Source organism: Schistocerca piceifrons, chromosome 4 (genome assembly GCF_021461385.2).
Source record: "Schistocerca piceifrons isolate TAMUIC-IGC-003096 chromosome 4, iqSchPice1.1, whole genome shotgun sequence".
In the NCBI taxonomy this organism is placed as follows: domain Eukaryota; kingdom Metazoa; phylum Arthropoda; class Insecta; order Orthoptera; family Acrididae; genus Schistocerca; species Schistocerca piceifrons.
This window is the reverse complement of record NC_060141.1, coordinates 585803102-585826462: the sequence shown is the minus strand read 5'-3', so window position 1 is coordinate 585826462 and position 23361 is coordinate 585803102. Positions and strand designations below refer to the sequence as shown.

Sequence of the window (23361 nt, the reverse complement as noted above, 5' to 3'; positions counted from 1 at the left end):
GTGGTAATAAAAGAGTAGGCTAATAATCTAAACAAATTTCGTAGGCAACTGGGCAAGTGTTCTTTTCTTTTTATTTTAATAGCAGTTAGGGGCACTTCAATGGTGTTACAAACGAAACTGCGCGAATAACATTGAATGATGTAGTGGGTGCATTGAGGCAGGAAAACAAACTCTTAATTCTGAATATAGTGATGCCTTCCTGCCTGGTAATAATAACAGAGGTTTCCTTATATTACATAACTTTGCAGTCGCGCGTTAACATTATCACCCATCAACCAGGATACTAGTAAAGCAGATGGCTTCAAGGTTGCAACTTCTACGGTTGGGTTGTAGTGACTGAAACAAATCATTGAGGATAAAAAGCCCTATTTTTGCTATCACAGCTGTTGTTTCGCTACCCCTACTGCCTCAACGTAATCATGAAGTGGAAAAAGATTTTTCCACACTATACGGCTAGCCAAAGACGCTATACCATATCGCTAGTGGTCCACTACAGCGCAGTTTACGCAGAATAAAACATCCTTGGTCCCAATGACAGCTCAAGTTCCTTGTGACACAGGGATGACTAATTTCCCAACCGGTGTTTGTTGTCCGATAAGAAATCCTGTGACTAATGTCACATCAACTCTTTCATCACCGTGTGTGAATAGTGCTAGTGACCATTTGTTCACGGTATTTGATCGGTAGCACAATGACAGTATTCTAAACGCGGAAACTAGGTAGAAACAACTGACGCGAACATGATTTTATTTGAGCGCTGCATCCGTAAGTTTCTTAAGTTATTTTAGTTTTTTCGCTTCTAAATGCATTGTTTACAAAATCGGAATATTAATTAGGTTACTAGGTCGAAAGGACAAGAATGGAATTGATAACTGCATGCATGTTATCGTTCTTGGTAACAGTGTGCGCCACCAAGGACAAGCATGTTGCATCAGGCTAGAAATTTTGCGCGCTGTGTTAAGATGTTAACCCGTTATGTACGTATCGAATTTTTAATTTGTCTACGGCGGCATAAATTTGAATAAGAGATATATCTGCGTTGGTGTTGTAGCGGGGGAAAGTGTACTAACACATCACTCTTCTTGATTAATACTATTATACCTTATCGCTGTATTAGGCCTATAAGAAATTCCGGATATTGTGGGTGTTATATTCGGTGTCTTCAGAGTAATGTGTTTTGTTAGCGATGCGCTGCAGCTGAAAGTTTTCGGATTTCTTCCATTGGAGAGTATTCGCACTATCAGTATGGAACACGTTTCATTAAAACACTTAATATACTGAACGTTCTAATCAGCAGGAACTGTAGACTTTTAAATTGCAGTGAAACAGACTGATGACCCTCTAGTCCTTCTCGCGAATCTGTTCAATATATGGCTCTCTGTTCCGCCTCTGGATTAAGTTATGTAAAAACCCCAATGTCTCCGTCAGGTAGTGGCTGCTGGTTACTGTTAGCAGGTTGTTGAATTTGCAAAATGTGATACAGTGGCACTCTAGAGATTCATATATTGAAACATCAAGCAAGTTTATGTACACGTACCAGAACAGTTAACATTAGAGGCTTATGCATGCCCCTTGAACAACAATTACTGTAGAAACATAAAAACTTAACATCAGTATAAAATATAATTATCTTATTTTGCAGGGTTGCTGCTGTCATAATTATGAATCTGCAGATTTTTACACACAGTTCAGCACTAATTTGACGCCATAGTATTAAAGTATTCCCTACTTGAACCAAGGTATGTTTCTGCTATAGTAATTTTATTTATATACCGATATTGTAAAACATGTAAAAGATGGTATTCCACATTACCTGAACACAGAGAAATAATAATTCGAAAAGAATATTGCCAAATAGTCATTTTTTGTGTAATTAACTATGCTGTAAGCCACATGTATGACTGCCATATATATTAATGACGTACATCTCTGTTTTCATGAAGATGCAAAGACAATTCATTTTGCTAATGATACAGGTACAGCAATTACACCCAACAAACAAGAATTTCCTGAGGAAATTGTAAACAATGTCTTTCAGAAAATTATTAAGTGGCTCTGCAAATAGATTCTCACTAAGTTTTGAGAAAACACAGTATATACATTTCTGTACAGTGAATGGCATAACAACATTGGTAAACATAGACGTTGAACAGAAGTCTGTTGCTAAGACAGAATATTCAAAATTTCTGAATGTGTGTATTAATGAGAAACTGAACGTGAAAAAACGCATTGATAAAGTGCAGAAATGGTTAAGTTCAGTTACTAATGCTATAACAGTTATTGAAAATTTCGGTGATAAACATATCAATAAATTAGTGTACTATGCCTATTTTCATCCCCTTCTTTGACATGGCATGTTTTGGGGTAATTCATCACTAAGAGAAGAAATATTTGTTGTACAAAAGTGTATAATGAGAATAATAGTTGGAGCCCTCCCTGGATCACCTTGCAGACATATATTTAAGGATCTCAGGATACTCACAGTACCTTCACAATACATATATTCACTTATGAAGTTTGTTATTAATAATCCATCCCAGTTCAAAAATAATAGCAAAGTGCATAGCTACAACACTAGAAGAAAGAATGATCTTCACTATTCTGGTTTATAAATCTGACTTTGGCACAGAAACGGGTGTGTTATGCTGCCAAAAAATCTTTAGTCATTTACCAAATAGCTTTAAAAGTGTGACAGATAGCCAACCAACATTTAAAAACAAGTTAAAAGAATTTCTGAATACAACTCCTTCTCCTGAATAGGTGAATTTTTAGATATGAAGTAGTAACTGCAAATAAAAAAATATATATCATGTAAAGAAAACTTACGTTAAACAGATGCATTTAACATAATTACAAAATGTTGCATTCATGGTGTTTGGAACAAGTATTAATGAAGTCACACTTTTATTCATTTGTACAATATTGTGTGATTTATTTACTTCATTAAATTAGGGTAATACTCGTAATTTTCTCACAGATCTGTGTACCGTAGAGACCAATTAAAGTGGTGGATATGGCTTCTGTCACTTAAATTCATTGACTATTAATAGGTATTATACAATTACCGTATCCTTATAAAAGTAACCTTACCTTTATTTCCCTTAAGCAGCTGACGATGAAATACAGAAATTTTAGATCTGAACAAAAGATATTGGTTTGAACCATGGCTCTCCCAGATGAGTCTTGTCTCTTAACTAGTGTGCCACCCCACATAGTTTTTATTACGGACTGTTGCCTTTCTGGCTTGTTTTTGCTCTAAAAGTTTAATGTTGAAGCAAAACACTATAGTACTGTTATATGAATCACATAGTGGTTTATCCTCATACTTTTTATAATGACTGTACAATGTATTTACTATAATACTTGTGGGAGACTTGTTAATTATATATTACAGTTTTTCTAAGTTTATCTTGTATGGACCTCAGCCTATGCAACAGATCAATGTTACCACAACCTTTGGTTTGTACTCATTTTTGTTGGCATCACCATTTCTCGAACTGTAACCTTCTAAGCTGTGCTATAGATCAGTGTGTCACCATTCATATAGTTATTACAATAACTACAGTGTTATTAACATCAATTTCATTAATAACACAACATCCTTGTTGAATGGGAATAATATTGGAACAGAAATGTGACTATGGTAGGGCTACATAAGGGGAGAGAGTCCCTGCAGCATCTCTCTAATACTTGTGGTTCGAACCTACTGGTTATAAATCTAGCAGCCTGCCTCTGAATTGCTTGTCTCTTTCTTTAATCCAACTTGATGGGTACCCCAAACATTTGAGCAGTACTCAATAATAGGTCACACTAGCAGTGGCCACATAGATTCAGTCAGTACTGTGTTAGTCTTCCATCAGTTTTAGACTGGTCTTAAGTTAGTCCTCGGTGGGGTTTTGTGATGATAAATCTGTGTATCTTTGTAGAAATAAATAGGTAAAAGATGAAATGCAATTAGTTGGGTAAATTGTTTAATAATTTGTGAACCACAAAAATTGTCTTCATAATGCTAGATGTGGATACCAGACATATTTAAAAAATGAGGGTGATTATATTTGAAGAGCTGCATCATCCATCTGACAAAAGGCATATACGAGAGTTAAGTATTCAAAACTGTTCCCAGGAGTGTCATAACATTTTTAAGTGCTCACCATGAGGTATAATGTGAAGGAAAGTGGGTGTGCCAGCTGCTGGGTCTATGCAGCCAATGAGAGAGCAACGGACAGATGAATTGTTTTGAAGTAAGAGACATGAGAGTATTATTACATTCTCATGTCAATATACCACAACCTCTGAAGTCTTATACACATTTGCAAGCAACAGAAACTATTTTAACAACCAAGTTTATTAATTGAAGCTGTGCTGCCATAATTTGTGACATATTTGAAAAAAGTGAAATATTTGTTATCATAGTGAAAAATGGGGAATAGTTTATTTTCTGGCAAAACTTATATGTTGTCAACCTGTGAGCAGTAGAGAAACACCACCTTGACTGCCGTTGACCCTGATCGTGACATAAGGTAAAGCTGTTGACAGAAACACTGGTTCACATGGACAGAAGGGAGGCAGCTGGGAGAAGTGGAGGGGGAAGCTGTGATGATAAAGATCAGAGGTGTAACGTCTTCTTGAATACAGCATGATTTTGGATCAGTGTCAGGTTGTACGTATTGTATTGTGTGTTAACCGGGGGACCTATAAACGACGGAGAGGCTCCGTCCCTGCCGCAGCCGCAGTGGTCCACAACCCCACAGTGACTACCGCAGTCCACTTCGCCCCTCCGCCGCCCTACGTCGAACCCAGGGTTATTGTGCGATTCAGCCCCTGGTGAACCAGCCCCCTGTGGACCCTATATCTCTGACATCAATCTGTTGTAAAATTTTAGAACCAGATTTTTGCTCACGTATCATGGCATTTCTGGAAATCCAGAATCTACTCTGTAGGAATCAACAAGGATTTCAGAAACAGCGATCGTGTGAGACCCAACCCGCTTTATTTGTTCACGAGATCCAGAAAATATTAGATACAGGCTCCCAGGTAGATGCCATTTTCCTTGGCTTCCGGAAGGTGTTCGATACAGTTCCGCACTGTCGCCTGATAAACAAAGTAAGAGTCTACGGAATATCAGACCAGCTGTGTGGTTGGATTGAAGAATTTTTAGCAAACAGAATACAGCATGTTGTTCTAAATGGAGAGACGTCTACAGATGTTAAAGTAACCTCTGGCATACCACAGGGGAGTTTTATGGGACCATTGCTTTTCACAATATATATAAATGATCTCGTATATAGTGTCGGAAGTTCCATGCGGCTTTTCGCGGATGATGCTGTAGTATACAGAGAAGTTGCAGCATTAGAAAATTGCAGCGATATGCAAGATGATCTGCAGTGGATAGGCACTTGGTGCAGGGAGTGGCAACTGACCCTTAACATAGACAAACTTAATGTATTGTGAATACATAGAAAGAAGGATCCTTTATTGTATGAGTATATGATAGTGGAACAAACACTGATAGCAGTTACTTCTGTAAAATATCTGGGAGTATGTGTACAGAACGATTTGAAGTGGAATGATCATATAAAATTGATTGTTGGTACGGCAGCTGCCAGGTTGAGATTCGCTGGGAGAGTCCTTAGAAAATGTAGTCCATCTACAAAGGAGGTGGCTTACAAAACACTCGTTCGGCCTATACTTGAGTATTTCTCATCAGAGTGGGATCCTTACCAGGTCGGGTTGACAGGGGAGATAGAGAAGATCCAAAGAAGAGCGGTGCGTTTCGTCACAGGGTTATTTGGTAAGCATTCACTGATCAGCTTCCAGCACAATACAGAGTGTTCAGAAATTTCCATTACAAACTTCTAGGACTTGTAGAGGGGGAGTGGGTATATAATATTTTGAATAGGAACCTCTGTTCAGAAATGTACATTTTCTGTTTTAAGATGGTTTCAATTCAGATGTGTAATGTATCCAGATCTGGTGAAGGAAACAGAAAAGTCTGAGTTACTTGTCTTGCTATGTGGTAGGGTAGTCAGAATTATGTCAGGTGATTGCCTGATGTCACCGATGTGAAAGCTATTCAATGCCTGTGCGTTTCCAATACAGTAAACATGGTTCAGTACATTTTTTGAAATACTTTATTCTTGTGTGTGGTAAAGCTTGAGGTAAGGCTAGAGCTGCTAGTTCATTGTATCATGAACTTTTCCTCAGTATAGCATGCTGTTGCACAAACTTTTTGTCCAAGTTATGCAGTGGCTCTGAGAAATAAGTACCCGCACCGTGAGGAGACAAGATTGTGATGTTCCATGACTACACTGCATGCCCGAATTTGAAGATGATATACTGAATCACATTGAAGAGAACCTTTGGAGTGCTAAAGCAGTTACATGTGCATTGGGTGTTAGTCACAGTATTATCTGGGACATTCTTATGAGCTACAATTATATCCGTACCACTTACAATGGGAACATGGTATGGGCCCAGCTGATTTTCTAAAATGTGTTGCCTACTGCAAGTGGTTCCTGCACTGAAACAGCCATGTCTTGGCAGACGAAAACCCTTGTCACACACATTCAGGGATTTCAGTACGGGTTTGGTGGGCAGGTATTCTGGACGGTCATGTGATTAGGCTATACCTCGTTCCATTCAACCTAACTGGTCCTGCATACTTGACTTTCCTACAAAATGTATTGGACCAGTTCTTGGAAGATTTGCAACTGAATGTCTGTCAGGAAGTGTGGTTTCAGCATGATGGTGCACCACCTCACTTGTCATGTGCGGATCGAAGACATCTCAACAAACAGATATGGTGAAAGACGGATAAGTAGAGGTGGTCCAACCACAAGGTTGCTGTGATTGCCAGATTTAACTCCTACGGAGTACTTCTTGTAGGATCATTTGCAAAGTTTAATTTACGAAACTCTTGTATAGACACTGAGGAAGATCTGCTGGCAAGAGTTCAGGCCACTGCAGTAGAAATTGAAGAGACACCAGGTGGGATATTGTGTTTTGTGTGTGTGTGTGTGTGTGTGTGTGTGTGTGTGTGTGTGTGTGTGTGTGCGTGCGTGCCTGTGTATGTGATCATGATTTGTAGGTACAATGTCTCTAACAAACTTGGTGGTTGCCACATTGAGGCATTGTTGTAATGCACCGGTACTATTCTGTACATACAGTATGCTGGTTTCTTTTTTGTTTTGGAATAATGTAAACAGGTAATGCTTCAGTGTCAATGTAAAATGATATGCTTAAGTGATAAATGGATGTTTTCTTAAATTTTCTTTCGAATTGTTACCTAACGATTTTACTGCATCATACTTAGTTCAATTCCTGAAGCAGAAGTGGATGAGTTAAACACCTAAATTGAAACTGCCTTAGAATGGAAACGGTACATTTCTGGACATGGGTTCCTATTCAGAATATTATGTACTCACTCCCCACTAGGAGTCCTAAAAGTTTGTACTGGAAATATCCAAACACCCTGTACAAGGGTCACTTGTGATTTATTAGGGTGTAGTTTAAGTCCCAGGTTTTGTACCCATTGTGATACTGAACAAACTGATACAAAAAAGCATATTATAAATATTAATTCCCACCATTGTTTTACTGACTGTTTCTTTTTCAATGCACACTGTGGTCTACAGATGGACTATTCAGAACTCTTTTATCACATTAAACTGTTGACTGCATTGTAAATAAGCACAATGAACTCTGAATACAATTAAAAACAAATTGTATCATTGTTGATGTTTGACCTTCCTAGTTAAGAGTCTAAAGAAGTCTGAAGTTTTTAGGCTTAAAGAACTGTGTCCAGCCACTAACAGCTTTACAGGTGTAACAGTAGCAATAATGTTTGTAGCATTGTAGTAACCATTGTGTCTATGAAGTGATGCAGTTCCCATCTACCCCCTTCATATCCTCATGTTAACGTTTTACTATTTGTTATTACCTTGTTTAAATTATAATTTAGTTGTTGCTCAAAACAAAACGCTGATGGAATAGTACCAATACTGCATGCAAAGGCCGTAACTTGTTTTTGCTGCTCCGCTCTTCTCCACAAGGCAGCCAATGTTTTGGGCAATGCTTCTTCCTTTTGCTCTCACACCACATCCTATTAAGCAGTCAAGACAAGTTCATAAAGTAGTAGTTGCGGTGTCAAGACTGTATATGTAGTCAGGCAGCACCTGCAGTTACTTGAGTAGTCTGTTCTGTTTTAGATGTTCAATTGAATGGTTGAATCTACATCAAAGTTCTCAAATAAGTATTAATGTAATGGATGTAATCCCATTAGAGAACTATTTACAACAATAAGCTCTGGTATTAAAAATGTTTCTCATTTCTTTGGCTCCATTTAAACATGCATACCAGTAGTTGATTAAAAGAATAACTTCTTTGAGATAGAAAGCAGTTATTTCTTGAGTTTGCAAACCAGGTGTAAATTAAAATGTTTTTTTTCCCTTACTAGAATTTCCTGTTTTCAGTATTGTCTGTGGTGTTGTGAGTTTGATTTGACATGAAGTAGCCTGTAAGCAGTAACAGTGCAACTGCATGGGGACATTTTTTTCATCTATAGTATGTAGGTTTGCAAGACATTAGTTTTGGAAGGCCAGTGAGAGAATTATGTGAGGTACCAGTGAGGATGCAGAAATTGAAATCATTCTGTAATATTCAGTTTGAGGGTTTGGTGTGTTTTGTTATGCAGTTTTCCATGTATTCGGAGCATTGCCTATCTCCCATTAAAATGAAGCACTTTGAGTAATTTACAGCTCAATTACAACATAATGTATAGGTAAAGATTGCAGAGTTTTTATCATAAAGAAGCAGAAACGTGCCAAAGAATGCAATTTTTTTACCACAATGGATTTAATATTATTTGTACTAGTTATTGGAAATAAAGTTGTGGTGCAGTACTGATTTGAAGCACATTGTAAGGTGATAGTATGGGAGCTGTTGAAGCCGTGAAATGTGATCTCTTGAGATCCAAAGGCCATCGGTCCCACCTGATGTTAGTCAAAGTCCCAGTGTGGCATGTAGTTTTAATCTGCCAGGAGGGGGGAGGGGGGGGGGGGGAGAGAGAGAGAGAGAGAGAGAGAGCAGGTAATCAAACATCTTCTCACATTGTGAGGTGCTACTGTAGCTAGGTGAACAACCAAAGAGAAAATGATTGTACAAAGGGCGCTAGGAAAGTTTTGCAATACAGCTTTATTTATTTAATTTTTTGAAGTAATTTTCACCATGTGGAATACACCTCTCCATCCTCTGAAACCAGTCCCTAAGCCAGTTCTCCCAAGTTTCTGTAGGGAGAAAGGCACACTCATTGAAGTCCTCATCACTTTAAAACTGCACTCCTTTCAGCTTCATTTTCACATCCAGTAACAGTGCAAAGTCACAAGGAGCTTGGTCTGGATTGGAAGGAGGGTGGTCAAGAAGTTTCAGCACTGTACCCTGCAATATTAGGTACATGCTTTGGTGCAATGAGCTGGAGTGTTGTGATAGATGAAGCAAGTGTCCATTCTTGACTTCGGTCACAGGTTCTTCAAAGATTTGGATGAGTTTGGGCAGGCACTGTTCAGTGTACCAAGTAGCTGTGACTGTCTTGCATGTGTCCAAAACAACATGTTTCACAATTCCTCTCAGTTTGAAAAAGGCTATCATTTTCTTCTTTACTGATAGAGCCAAGTCTCATCACCTGGCGAGGTGTTATTCACATACTGAGGTTGTCTTGTAGAAAACTTCTATAACATCTGCCAGCACCAAGTCACACATTGTGTCATCTACTCTTCCATCACTCTGTGGCACTCAGAAAAAAACAAAGTTTCTTTACTGGCAAATGACCATGCAGAATCAAATGAACTGCTGGTGAATTTAGCCCTAAAGTAATTCTCTATCTGCTTATAGGTCTCTAGCATTTTCCTCACAGCATCAATGTTTTCCTCCATAACTGATGATCCTGGCCTCTCAGCATCCTCCAGAGTGAAATTTCCTCTTTGGAACACTCTATACCACCTGAATATAGTCATATGATGTGGACACACATCACGTAACACAAGAGTGATTTCTTCAAAGCACTGGTCTAGGTTTAAACCACGCGCAAAGTTGTACTGCAAAACTTCCCGAATCTCACTTCGTTAACACAGTGCCATACCGAGCACTTAAAACTAACTGTGCTTGTGAGTGACTACGCCCACAGACTTGGCACAGAGGCTACACTGCAGGTATGAAGTATTCTCAGAACACAGCACGATTGGCCTCCTGTGACCTCTTGTTGAATCGTATTGCAAAACTTTCCCAGTACTTTTTGTAGTTTTTGAAGTCCATAAATCATGCCACAGCATCATCAACAGCTTAGAATTAACAGAGGAATGATAGTTTTTATCCTGCTCTTACCATTCACTAGATGGTGCTTTAACAACCATAGAAAGTAATGATATAGGGTGTCTTTACTGTCAGCACAGATGTCTGATAAGGTCCTGTATTTAAATGATAACAAACTGTCGATAGTAAGACTAAATTTTGAATCTAAAGAATTTTCCTACACCCTTCATGACACTATTTTCATGTACGACAGATAATAATATTCCAGGAAATGCAACACTTCCTTCCCTGCTCAAAAAAATTAAAGAAGCATCATTTGACTGAACTAGAGTATGTGCAAATACATAAAAGAAAAAATGCAATGTATTGTGTTGTGACATTGCTGCTTATCGTAAAAGTGTGCTCAGTATGAACATGAGAGGTAGGAGCTAACAGCAGTTGAAGGAATGGTAGAAGGAAATAATCAAATGGTAGATCTTGTTAAGAGTGTATAATACAGATTGTTGACAAGTGATGCAACAATTGTGCTGAAATAAAGAGTACAGTAGGCAAGCAACAGGAATGGAGATATTAATCAGCTCAACCATAAGTTTGGTAACGAAAACCACATGTGAGTGATGCTAGCAAAGAAGGCCATTAAACATCTGCTATCACTTTCTGAAGTGTAGGAAATAGTCTTTGAGCATGACTGGACATGTATGTCAGTGAGAGCCATTTCTATTAAAGGTAGCTATGCCAGAAGACAATTGTCATGTTATGAGCTATTATCCCTTTTGCTGTATACCTGATCATCATCTGCAGTGTCCTTCTGATATACAACTGGTCATCCATACCATGTGATTCAAATTTAAATAACAAGTTGGTAAAGAGCGTTCAGTTGGCCTTTCTTTCATGCAGTGCTTTAATTTGGAAACTGGGAGCTTAGAAATTCAAATCATGTTGTGACCTACAGATATGTCATTATGTATGTGCAATCTTAACATACAATAGATGGAAGTGGGACATGGAGAAAATTTTAAGGACGGCTCTCCATTTGAAACGTGTACCTATTGCAGATCAGGGGATAGCTGACATCACCTATTGGCCTACAGGTTGGTGTAGTCTGTTCTGTTTCTGAAACTAGTATAGTACACAGGGTGTTTCAAAAGTGATGGTCAATATTCAGGGAAATGACAGGAATGATGGTTGGAAACAAAAAGTCAAGTAAACATGGGCTCTTAAATGTGTACCTTAAGAACTGTGAGCAAGTCTTGATCTTGGATACTGTGAAACAGATCTTTTCTACTGCAGGCTCTTTGCTTTCCATATTTTGGTAAGTGGTAATATGGACCAAACAAGAAATAGGTGTCTAGTAAACATGTGCTCTAAAATCCGCACTTTAAAAGTTATGAATACTTCTTCATTAGATGAGTTGTGTTCAAAGTAACAAAGATGAGCAAGTGCTCATAGCTCTTGAGGTATGCGTTTTAGAGCACTCATTTACTGGACACTTTTGTCTTGATTTATTCTGTACTACCACTTTCCAAAACATGGAAAGCAAAGAGCTTGCAGTAGAAGAAATTTGTTTCACAGTATCGAAGATCCAGAATTTCAAATAGCTCTTAAGGTATGCATTTTAGAGCCTGTGTTTACTTGACTTTTTTTGTTTTGAATGATCATTCCTGTCAAATCCCTGAATATTAACCATTACTTATGAAACGCCCTGTGTGTGTGTGTGTGTGTGTGTGTGTGTGTGTGTGTGTATATATATATATATATATATATATATATATATATATATATATATATATATAAACAAAGATGATGTGACTTACCAAACGAAAGCGATGGCACATCAATAGACACACAAATATACACACAAAATTCTAGCTTTCGCAACCAACGGTTGCTTCGTCAGGAAAGAGGGAAGGAGAGGGAAAGACAAAAGGATGGGGGTTTTAAAGGAGAGGGTAAGGAGTCATTCCAATCCCGGGAGCGGAAAGACTTACCTTAGGGGGAAAAAAGGACGGGTATACACTCACGTGCGCACACGCACATATCCATCCACACATATACAGACACAAGCAGACATATTAAAAGGCAAGGAGTTTGGGCAGAGATGTCAGTCGAGGCAGAAGTGCAGAGGCAAAGATGTTGTTGAATGGCAGGTGAGGTATGAGTGGCGGCAACTTGAAATTAGCGGAGATTGAGGCCTGGTGGATAACGGGAAGAGAGGATATATTGAAGAGCAAGTTCCCATCTCCGGAGTTCAGAAGGGTTGGTGTTAGTGGGAAGTATCCAGATAACCCGGACGGTGTAACACTGTGCCAAGATGTGCTGGCCGTGCAGCAAGGCATGTTTAGCCACAGTGTGATCCTCATTACCAACAAACACTGTCTGCCTGTGTCCATTCATGCGAATTGACAGTTTGTTGCTGGTCATTCCCACATAGAATGCGTCACAGTGTAGGCAGGTCAGTTGGTAAATCACGTGGGTGCTTTCACACGTGGCTCTGCCTCTGATCGTGTACACCTTCCAGGTTACAGGACTGGAGTAGGTGGTGGTGGGAGGGTGCATGGGACAGGTTTTACACCGGGGGCGGTTACAAGGGTAGGAGCCAGAGGGTAGGGAAGAAGGTTTGGGGATTTCATAAGGATGAACTAAGAGGTTATGAAGGTTAGGTGGACGGCGGAAAGACACTCTTGGTGGAGTGGGGAGGATTTCATGAAAGATGGATCTCATTTCAGGGCAGGACTTCCCACTAACACCAACCCTTCTGCACTCCGGAGATGGGAACTTGCTCTTCAATATATCCTCTCTTCCCGTTATCCACCAGGCCTCAATCTCCGCTAATTTCAAGTTGCTGCCACTCATACCTCACCTGTCATTCAACACCATCTTTGCCTCTGCACTTCCACCTCGACTGACATCTCTGCCCAAACTCTTTGCCTTTTAACATGTCTGCTTGTGTCTGTATATGTGTGGATGGATATCTGTGTGTGTGCGCGCGAGTGTATACCCGTCCTTTTTTCCCCCTAAGGTAAGTCTTTCCGCTCCCGGGATTGGAATGACTCCTTACCCTCTCCCTTAAAACCCACTTCCTTTCGTCTTTCCCTCTCCTTCCCTCTTTCCTGATGAGGCAACAGTTTGTTGCGAAAGCTTGAATTTTGTGTGTATGTATGTGTCTGTTTGTGTTTCTATCGACCTGCCAGCGCTTTCGTATGGTAAGAAATATATTTTTCCCGCGTGGAATGTTTCCCTCTATTATATATATATATATATATATATATATATATATATATATATATATATGGCCTTTACATATGTCTGCCTCTGTCTGTATATATGCAGATGGATATATGTGTGTGTGTGTGTGTGTGTGTGTGTGTGTGTGTGTGTGTGTGTGGGCGCGTGCGTGCGCGCTAGTGTATACCTGTCCTTTTTTCCCCCTAAGGTAAGTCTTTCAGCTCCCGGGATTCGAATGATTCCTTACCCTCTCCCTTAAAACCCACATCCTTTTGTCTTTCCCTCCCCTTCCCTCTTTCCTGATGAAGCAACCTTGGGTTGCGAAAGCTTGAAATTTGTGTGTGTGTGTGTGTGTGTGTGTGTGTGTGTGTGTGTGTGTGTGTTTTTTTTATTGTGTCTATCTACCAGCGTCCAGGTGGTATGCAGGATAGCAGACAGGTTTGTGGAACCTTATTGCATTGATGAGACACCTCACCCAATGACTCGCCATGCTCTCATTGGCTAGCAGGTCTCGGTAAACATTCTGCAGGTACCTATGAAAATCTACAGGGTGAAAAGTATATAAACCAACAAACTCTGGGAGGTTGTAGCGGACATCAAAACAGATATTTTTCCATAATGTCATTTTTCCTATGAGTGTTGTTTAAACCGTTGGAGGCCGTATTATGCTCTTCAGTTGTAGGAAACTGCTGTCCACCTGTGTAGTAGTGCAATGTCTCTGTTTACTAATGGAGTGATACACCTGGAGTAAGTACACTGATATGGTTGGTGTGTACTACATAGCGCACCACAATGGACGAGCTGCACAGCGGGTTTATCAACAACAATATCCTAATCGCCGTATCCCGCATCATACGACCTTTGCTGCTGTGTGCCACCATCTACGTGAAACCGGGTCATTTAGCAGATTACCTGGAAAGGGACGCCGGCGCATGGTAAGAACTCTGCAATTTGAGGAAACTGTCTTGCAGCATGTGGAGCGGGATTCTTCAATCAGCACTCGTGCAATTGCACGTAACATGGGGACGAATCAGACAAATGTAAGAACAGTCCTTTGAGAGCAATTGGTACGTCCATTTCACTTACAGCGTGTCCACAACCTGGAACCAGTTGATTATCCAACCAGAGTACAGTTTTCGCAGTGGTACCTGGAACAGTGTGAAATGCATCCTACATTTCCATACTCGGGGTGTTGTTTACTGATGAAGCAACATTCGGGCATGATGGAGTCTTCAACATGCACAATTTGCCTGTTTGAAGTGAAGATAACCCACATGCCACAGTTACTAGCGCTCATCAAGTGTGGTTCTTCGTTAATGTGTGGGTCGGTGTTGCTGGGGACTGTTTAATTGTGCCATATCTGCTATCTAGGCCATTAAATGGCAGGCACTATCACAAGTTTCTCGCCAGAGTTGCTGGAAGACGTCCTGCTCCCTACAAGACAATGCATGTGGTTCCAACATGACGGGGCGCCGGCACATTTCAGTCGCCGTGTGCGTCGATTCCTGGACCGACGGTTCCCAGAAATGTGGATTGGCAGAGTTGGTCCTGTACCATGGCCTGCTCAATCCCCAGATATGTCCCCTTTGCACTTTTTTGTGTGAGGAGAGATGCGCAACTTTGTTTACGCAACTCCTGTTGCATCAGAAGAGGATCTGGTTGCCCGGATAGTAGCAGCAGCAGGAACAATTCAGGATACTCCTGGGGTTTTTGCCCATGGCAGACAGAACAGGATCCGATGGTGTAACCTTTGTTTACATGTCAATGGAGGCATTTTTTTAAATCTGCTATAATTGAAATTGGGTTGTTAATATGTTGTCTCTTGGTCATAAAAGAATGGAAAATTGATGGTTGGTTTAATTAATTTACCGCCAGAGAAATCTTCCTGTACCGGTTTAAATACTCCTCATAGGAAAAAGTGACATTAGGAAAAAATATTTGTTTTGATGTCCCCTACAACCTCCCAGAGTTTGTCGGTTTAAATACTTGTCACCCTGTATTATGCTCTGGTTTGCCACGAAAGAAATTCAGTGACAGCTATCTACCTGGAACGCACCTCTGACACAGACGCTGTTTTCAAGGATGTATATAGTGCACCACATATCAGAATTTCATGAGACTGTAGGGGATGTGAAATGGGAATATTCCACAAAAACTATTTCACATGTTTTCAACCGAAACTGATTGGAAAAAAAAGTGTTGCATTGCTTATTTAACGACCTTCGTATTTAAAAAAGCAGGAACACATTTCCTTGACGCCTTCTCGAGAGACTGTCTACAATCCTTCCAAACTATGTAAGCATAGACCAGATATGGCTTAAATTCAAAGAAATATTCTTCCAGTCTATATTGTATACTAGTTACATTCCTTTCAGAGTAAGCTGATATAATAGTCTCATATTTAGCTTATATAAAACTTCTTGCTCGATGAACAATCCGTACCCAAAGACTGGAAAGTTGCACAAGTTACACCAATACTCAAGAAAGAAGGACAAACAATCCATTGAATTACAGACCCATATCACCGAAGTTGATTTGCAGCGGGAATTTTGGAACATATACTGTGTTCAAGCATTATGAATTACCTTAAAGAAAGATTTATTGACACGTTATCAGCAAGGATTCAGAACACAGTGTTCTTCTAAAACATGACTAGCTCTTAATCAACTCAAAGTAATGAGTGCTACTGGCAGGGCTCAAATCGATTCCATTTTTCTAGATTTTCAGAATTATTTGACACTGTTTTTAAAATTACTTACAGTCAAATTGTGTGTGCCTGTCATCTCAGTTGTGTGACTGGGTGATGTTTCCCCAGGGGGAAGTGTTAGAGATTCTCTGCTGTTCCTATTTGAGAGACAATCTGAGCAGCTGTCATAAATTGTTTGCAGTTTGTCCTGTCATCTGCTCCCTAATAAACTTACCAGAAGATCAAAACCAATTGCAAAATGATTTAGATATGGTGATCTGTATGGTGTGAAAAGTGGCAATCCACTCTAAATAATGAAAAGTGTAAAGTCATCCACTTGAGTACTAAAAGGATTCCATTAAATTTTGGTTGCATAATAAATTGCAAGAATTTAAAGGCTATCAGTTCCACTAAATACTTAGGTATTACAATTATTAACAATGTAAATCGTAATGATCTCATAGAAAATTCTGTGGCGAAGATGAAACAAAGACTGCGTTTTATTAGCAGAGCATTTAAAAGATGCAGAGGTGTGCTAAAGAGACTACCTACACTACAATTGTCTGCCGTTTACTAGAATATTGTTGCATGGTATGGGATCTGTATGAGACGGGATTGGTGAGACATTGAAAAGTTCACAGAAGGGCAACACATTTGATATTATCATGAAATAGGGGGGAGAGTGTTGCAGGTGTGATAAATAAGTTAGTGTGGCTATCCTTAAAACAGTCATTTTTCTTTGTAGCAAGATCTTTTCATTAAATTTCAATCACAGACTTTCTTCTAAATGTGAAAATATTTTGATGATGCCAACTTACATAGGAAGAAATGATCATAATAATAAAATAAGGGAATTTAGAGGCCTTACAGGAAGATTTAAGTGTTTTACTTTTCCCATGTGCTATTCGAGAATGGAACAGTGGAAAATAGCCTGAAAGTGATTTGATGAACTCTTTCCCAGGCACTTAAGTGTGAATTACAGAGTAGACATCTAGATGCACATCACACCCTCTTTCATCTCCACATGTACATCTCCCGTTATAAAGTTTGCCACTGAGCGAGATCGGGCAGTGGTTAGCACACTGGACTCGCATTTAGGATGGCAGTGGATCAAATCTGCATCTGGCCATCCTGATTTAGGACTTCCATGATTTCCCTAAATCACTCCCAGCAAATGCTAGTTTCTTTGAAAAGTCATGGCCGTTTTTTGCTGTAACAGCAGTATTACTTTGATCAAACAATGGAAAATCCAGGATTGAATGTAACCATATTATGAGAAGGAAAGTTGCTACTCACCATATAGCAAAGGTATTGAGTCGCGCAGATAGGCACTTCAAAAAGACTCTTGCAATTATAGCTGCAGTTTCAGGCAACTGAAAGCACACTGCCATCTGCAACTCAGCATCTCTGCTATATGGTGAGTGGCAGCTTTACTTCTCATACCAGAATTACTTTGGTGTGATAAGGAAGTACTAAATTTAAATTATTTACAGAAGTGACAGAGTAATGTGAATGGCACAGAAAGGAAAAAAAAAATTTTTTTGACTGTAATAAGCAGTTTTCTTGAATCTGAAATGGATGTGGTTTTACCTGTATATGTTATTCAAAAGGGGTAAGAAAAGAGTAAATGAATGGAGGAAAGAGAATGGGATGAGTAGGTCACAATGTGCAGCCTCTATATGCTATTGTTATTTCCCAACTACCATTTTAAACACCCAGCTAAGTACATTTCTTCTTGTAATTTACGTTTAAATTAAATACTATCAGTGCTTTTTTCAGTTGTATTGTAAACGAATGTTTCCTGATTTCAGCTGTCCTACTTCAACCCTGATGATGGAGTCAACTGAAAGAAGACCGAGTAGTGACTATACTGAAATAATTAGCCGTCTTCCACTAAAACACCGTTTAGCCTATGGTGTTGGCCATGTTTTGAATGATATATGTGCGTCTATGTGGTTTACTTATCTTCTAGTATTTTTTCATTTGGTGCTACAGTTCAACAGTTTTTTAGCTGGCCTAGTGCTGTTAATTGGACAAATAGCAGATGCAGTAGCCACACCATTTGTAGGATATCAGTCGGATAAAGATGACAACTTTTGGCTCTGCAAGTACGGAAGACGCAAAACATGGCATTTGTTTGGTGAGTGTTTTTATTTTTTATTTTTTTGTTTATCAAAATATATAAAATTACTAGCAAAAATAGAATGTAAAGATACTGTACTTAAACTGACAGTTAGAAAGAACTCAAAAGAAATAATCTCTTCTGCGCATCTTTTAAGCTTGTAAACAATGTGTGGTCTAACACTTTTTACCATCAACAATTTTACAATAACCATTACAGAACTTCAATTGTTTGTAAGTGAAGCAACATCATCCAGAACCTGGACAAACTTAAACATTAAATTATGCTTGGCACATATGACAGGAAGATATCAACAGCAACTGATCATTTACAGGGTGTAATGCATCATCATGATATCCATGCTTGCTGCTCAAATACAATTTCTGGACTGTCTTAAGCACATGATGATCATACTCATTGTGTTGCAATTTTATTTAAGATGTTTCTACTCCCCAAATGTAAAATGTTTTATGAGAGGCATGATTGGAGATGCCTATGTACATCAAACTGAGTGAGGAATTTATAGTGCAGCTCGCTGTATTTTGTGTGTTATATGATGGGGAGATCTGTCTGGTGTAAATTTGCAAACTACAATACATGCACTTCTAATTGGTTTGTAGCTCCATAGCTTGTATTATAAGTAGTCTGAAAACTCTGGATCTCCAGTATTTAATGTAGGGATGCTTTCTACCTCAGCTGGCAAAAAACTATCATCAAATTTTTCATTGTGATTTTGTACTATTTGAGTCCCCAGCTGTGTAAACTTGAACATATGAGAAAACATGATATGAACAAACACAAATGTGATGATTGGTCAGAGGCTGTAGATATCTTATTACTAAGTTATGTTTAATGAGACTTTAAGATATTCTAGTGTATTAACAGCCATAAATGGTTTTCTCATACACGCTTTAGCTTTATAGTTTTTGTTTAAAAAATGTGTGCAGTCACTGTCTCTGTACTGTTGTGCTCTTATTGTCTCACTGTTAATATGAAGTATGAAAATGTGTGAGGCTGCTTCCTGCTCTGTAGTGAAACATGCGCGTGGAACATGGTTAAAAAGTGCTGAGAAATAGGTTGTTCTTCATGTTTTTCATAAATTTACAGAAACAAAATTGGTTTTGAAGTTTTCCGGCATACCATATTTGATACAGTTGAGAAAGAAATACACACTGGACATATAGCAGAATCGTCAGTGTAGTAGAGCGATAACCTAGTGAAATTTATGGGTCTCTGGTTCAAGTCTTGCCTTAGCCTTTATTTATTTATTTATCATTCAATTTGAAATACCTACATCTCATAATTGTAAAATTCATCATCATTTTTTTATGAATAATGCACATATTCTTGTTTCAATTTGCATATTGCACAAGAAATTCCTGTTTTCAGTTCAAATATAAATTCTTAATTATTGATATTTTGTGAAAGATAGTTAATAAAGGTTGCTTAAATTAAGCAAACATCACAATTTAATTTTTTAGGGCAAAACTGAAAAACCAGATACTCTTTATTTGGACTATGTCCATTGTTTTACACCATAGATGTAGTCTCACATGAGCCGGAGAGTCAAGTGTTGTAGAAACATGAAAAACAATCATTTTTACAGCATCGAGCACATCATATAATTGCTGCATTTTTACATGTGCCACCGTACCATTACAATGTAAGCTCAACAGAACTGATCTGGAGCCAAGTTAAGGAATTTGGCCCAAGAAATAACAAAACTGTTAAGCTACTAGACACACCGGAACTAACGCATGCAGCTTTTTCACTCATCACTGCCGAATGCTGGCGTGTCATAAAAAAGAGGAGAAAATGCAGTGCCTGGGGGGCTTCACGGATTCTGATGATGATTGACTCGTTATCAACAAAGCAGGTCACAGTCCCAGAACTGAAATGTATATCTCCATTTTCAAAAGGAAGGAGCTAAGAGATTATCAGACAACCGACTATAATTAATACCTTTAGTGCTTTCAGTATTCAACAATACGATGAAATCCCTGCAGTATGCTTTTGCATCACACGTAGCTCGCTCAGAAAAATTACCCTGTGTTTAAGTTTGGAATTTTCATTGTTCTTGTTTGTAATTAGAATACTATGTTAGATGAGAACAAGAGCATTTTATGCTTTCTGTCTGGTCACCTAAGAAGCATGCTGTAGTGCTGGAGTTTTGCCAAATATTATCCATTCTCTTCGAAAATTAAATCACATATGAAGCTATATTTTCTTTGCTCATTCCTCTTTACATCTGAACTGCAACTGCTTACATTAGTGTAGGTTAGTTGGACCAACTGACTGGTCAATGCTATCCAAGTTTAAAGCACCAATAAAGCTGTTGCACACATTAGTGCTCAATCTACATGCATGCAACACAGCATAAAATGTATCCTTATGATAGCATCTGACTGTACTGGACATGGCTCTGCTTCCACCCCACACGAAATTAACAACAATGACATTCAAGCAAATGTGGAAGAATACAGGGTGTACTGTTTGTGTCAGGTTTATTGTTATGATGAATCGAGTATAGTTACATTTTTTGTCTCACCAGTTAATGCACAGCTGGTTTCTGAATGTACTGTCCAGTATGAAATGCACAATTCAGTAATGGATGTGTAAGGACATTAACTTTAATGTATAAAAATGAAAATTTCAGTCCTTTTTGTCGACCATTGCTAGTTTTTTACTGGTTACCTATTGTAAGTTACTCTGTACAGTTTATGGGATATTTTTGTCAATTTCTGTATGTATTTTTACTCTAACAGTGCCATTTTGCTTGCTGAACCGTGTGGTGATGTTGGTGATATCTCGATTTGTCCTACATCAATTACAGAGGCTCTGCTATTACACATACAAGGTGGTGCAGATTATCTTAAAGTTGTTCACTGTATAATACAACATGTTTCCAGATAGTGGCAAACCAGTGTTGACCTTTGAAAAAATATAAAATTCCCTTTTGTCTACATTAAATTGAATTGTATGCATTAAGTAATGGAACTACCTGTTTGAACTCTTTCTGCACCAACACAGAATTCAATAAACATAGCTGTTTGAAAAATAGTCTTTGCCAGATTTTAAGAAAATCAAATGATGATATGTAGCAGAAATGGGGGACTTTCCCATTTTGTACCGTATGATAAAATTAATGATATAACAATTTTCAGTCCATCATAGACACGATATACAGGGTATCTGAGGAGTAATGGACAATATTCATGGACATGACAGGAACAACCGTTTGAAGCAAAAAGTATAATAAACAGGGCTCTAAAATGCATATCTTAGGAACTATGAGCACTTCACCTTAGATACTGGAAGCAGGTCTCTTCTACTGAAAGCCCTTTGCACTGTTCACATTCCTTGCAGTTGTACAAACAGTGTTAGAGCACATAATGATGATTTGACTTTTGCTTGTTCTGTTCTTCATTTAAGACAAATTCTTATAGTCATCTTTCAGCTATTTTGTTTTAATTTTCCCTGTTTATAAATTATAGTAGTTTTAATGTGACTGTAGTTACTTGATAAAAGTTGATTCAGAACACTAAGAGTAATCCTTTTCATTTCACAGGTACAGTGTGTGTACTATTCAGCTTTCCTCTGATATTCTCACCATGCTTGAACTGCGAACATAGCCATCAGTGGGCTCAGCTTATATATTATTCTGCATTTGTCATCATCTTCCAGCTGGGTTGGGCATCAGTACAGATTTCACATCTTTCACTAATTCCTGATCTCACACCAAGTGAGCATGAACGCACAGAATTGACAGCTATAAGGTGAGATCATAACAGCTGTAGTATTAGAAGCCAAAGTAGTTGCAGGACATTGTCTTTTACATAGGACTGTGAAGCATCTGCTGGAGGCATATTCTCTCTCTCTCTCTCTCTCTCTCTCTCTCTCTCTCTCTCTCTCTCACACACACACACACACACACACACACACAGAGTGAGTAATATATTAAACATATGAAGAACCATATTTATTATGATCTTTTCTTAGGGAAAGGTAAAAATCATTTTATGTTATGGCTAATTTTGGTGTTGTTGTTTATCCATTTCGGTATTACTTTGAAGTACCTGACATTCCTTATTTTTGTCTTGTTTTATGGTTTCTCTCTCTCTCTCTCTCTCTCTCTCTCTCTCTCTCTCTCTCTCTCTGTGTGTGTGTGTGTGTGTGTGTGTGTGTGTGTGTGTGTGTGTGTTTGTTGAAAATGAGATTATGTCTTGCACTAGAGCAATTAAATCTAGTCCGTTATAACAAAAATAGCTCTGCAGCCATAAATTATTGGAAATTTTTCAAACAAAGTTGGAGACATTATGCTGTCGATCTGTCAGAACAAAACAGCTGCCTGGAGTCTATATTTGAACATGGAAGACAAATTGCCTTCAGCACACCACCAGATATTTGACAATGTCTACATTTCCTCCAGACATGAAAAGTTGCTTTTCCACTAAATAATCTACATCTACATAATACCCCACAAGCTATTACACAGTGGATGGCAGAGGGTACCTTGTACCACTACCAGTCATTACCTTTTCTGTGTTGCTTGCAAATGGAGTGAGGGGGAAAAAGACTGTCTATATGTCTCTTTATGACCTCTAGATTATTTTATCTTTTTTCCACTGTGTTTATGCAAAATTTATGTTGATGGCACTAGAATTGTTCTGTGGTCAGCCACAAATTCCCGTTCTCTAAATTTTGTCAGTATTTCATGTCACCTTCTCTCCAGGGATTCCCATTTGAGTTCACAAAGCATCTACCTAATACTTGCATGTTGACTGACACTACTGGTAACGAATCTAGCAGCCTGCCTCTGAATTGCTTTGATGTCTCCCTTTAATTCAACCTGGTCTGCCATTCATCCCACCAATTAGAAACTCTGTGTAAATCATCCTTTACCCTCCTGTAGTCACATGATGATACTTGACCATACACTAAACTATCAACAAACAGTCTTATATTCTGTGATCCATTCTTGAGTACTGTAGTGTGTTTGGGATCCCCACCAAGTCAGATTAAA

General features: G+C 38.6%; 1 protein-coding gene across 3 annotated transcripts in view; it reads left to right on the top strand.

The window, feature by feature from the left end:
- Nucleotides 1-545: 545 nt before the first annotated feature.
- LOC124795130 (major facilitator superfamily domain-containing protein 12-like) overlaps nucleotides 546-23361 on the top strand; it is a 64069-nt gene continuing 41253 nt past the window's right edge. The window contains exons 1-4 of one of the 3 annotated variants that reach the window (XM_047259003.1): nucleotides 546-765; nucleotides 1643-1739; nucleotides 18028-18356; nucleotides 21907-22114. In XM_047259003.1, coding sequence (XP_047114959.1) covers nucleotides 18047-18356; nucleotides 21907-22114 — 518 coding nt within the window. In that variant the 5' untranslated portion in view covers nucleotides 546-765; nucleotides 1643-1739; nucleotides 18028-18046. Of the gene's footprint in view, nucleotides 766-911; nucleotides 978-1224; nucleotides 1244-1642; nucleotides 1740-18027; nucleotides 18357-21906; nucleotides 22115-23361 lie in introns of those variants that run through there. The other 2 variants (XM_047259004.1, XM_047259005.1) reach the window with 2 other exon arrangements.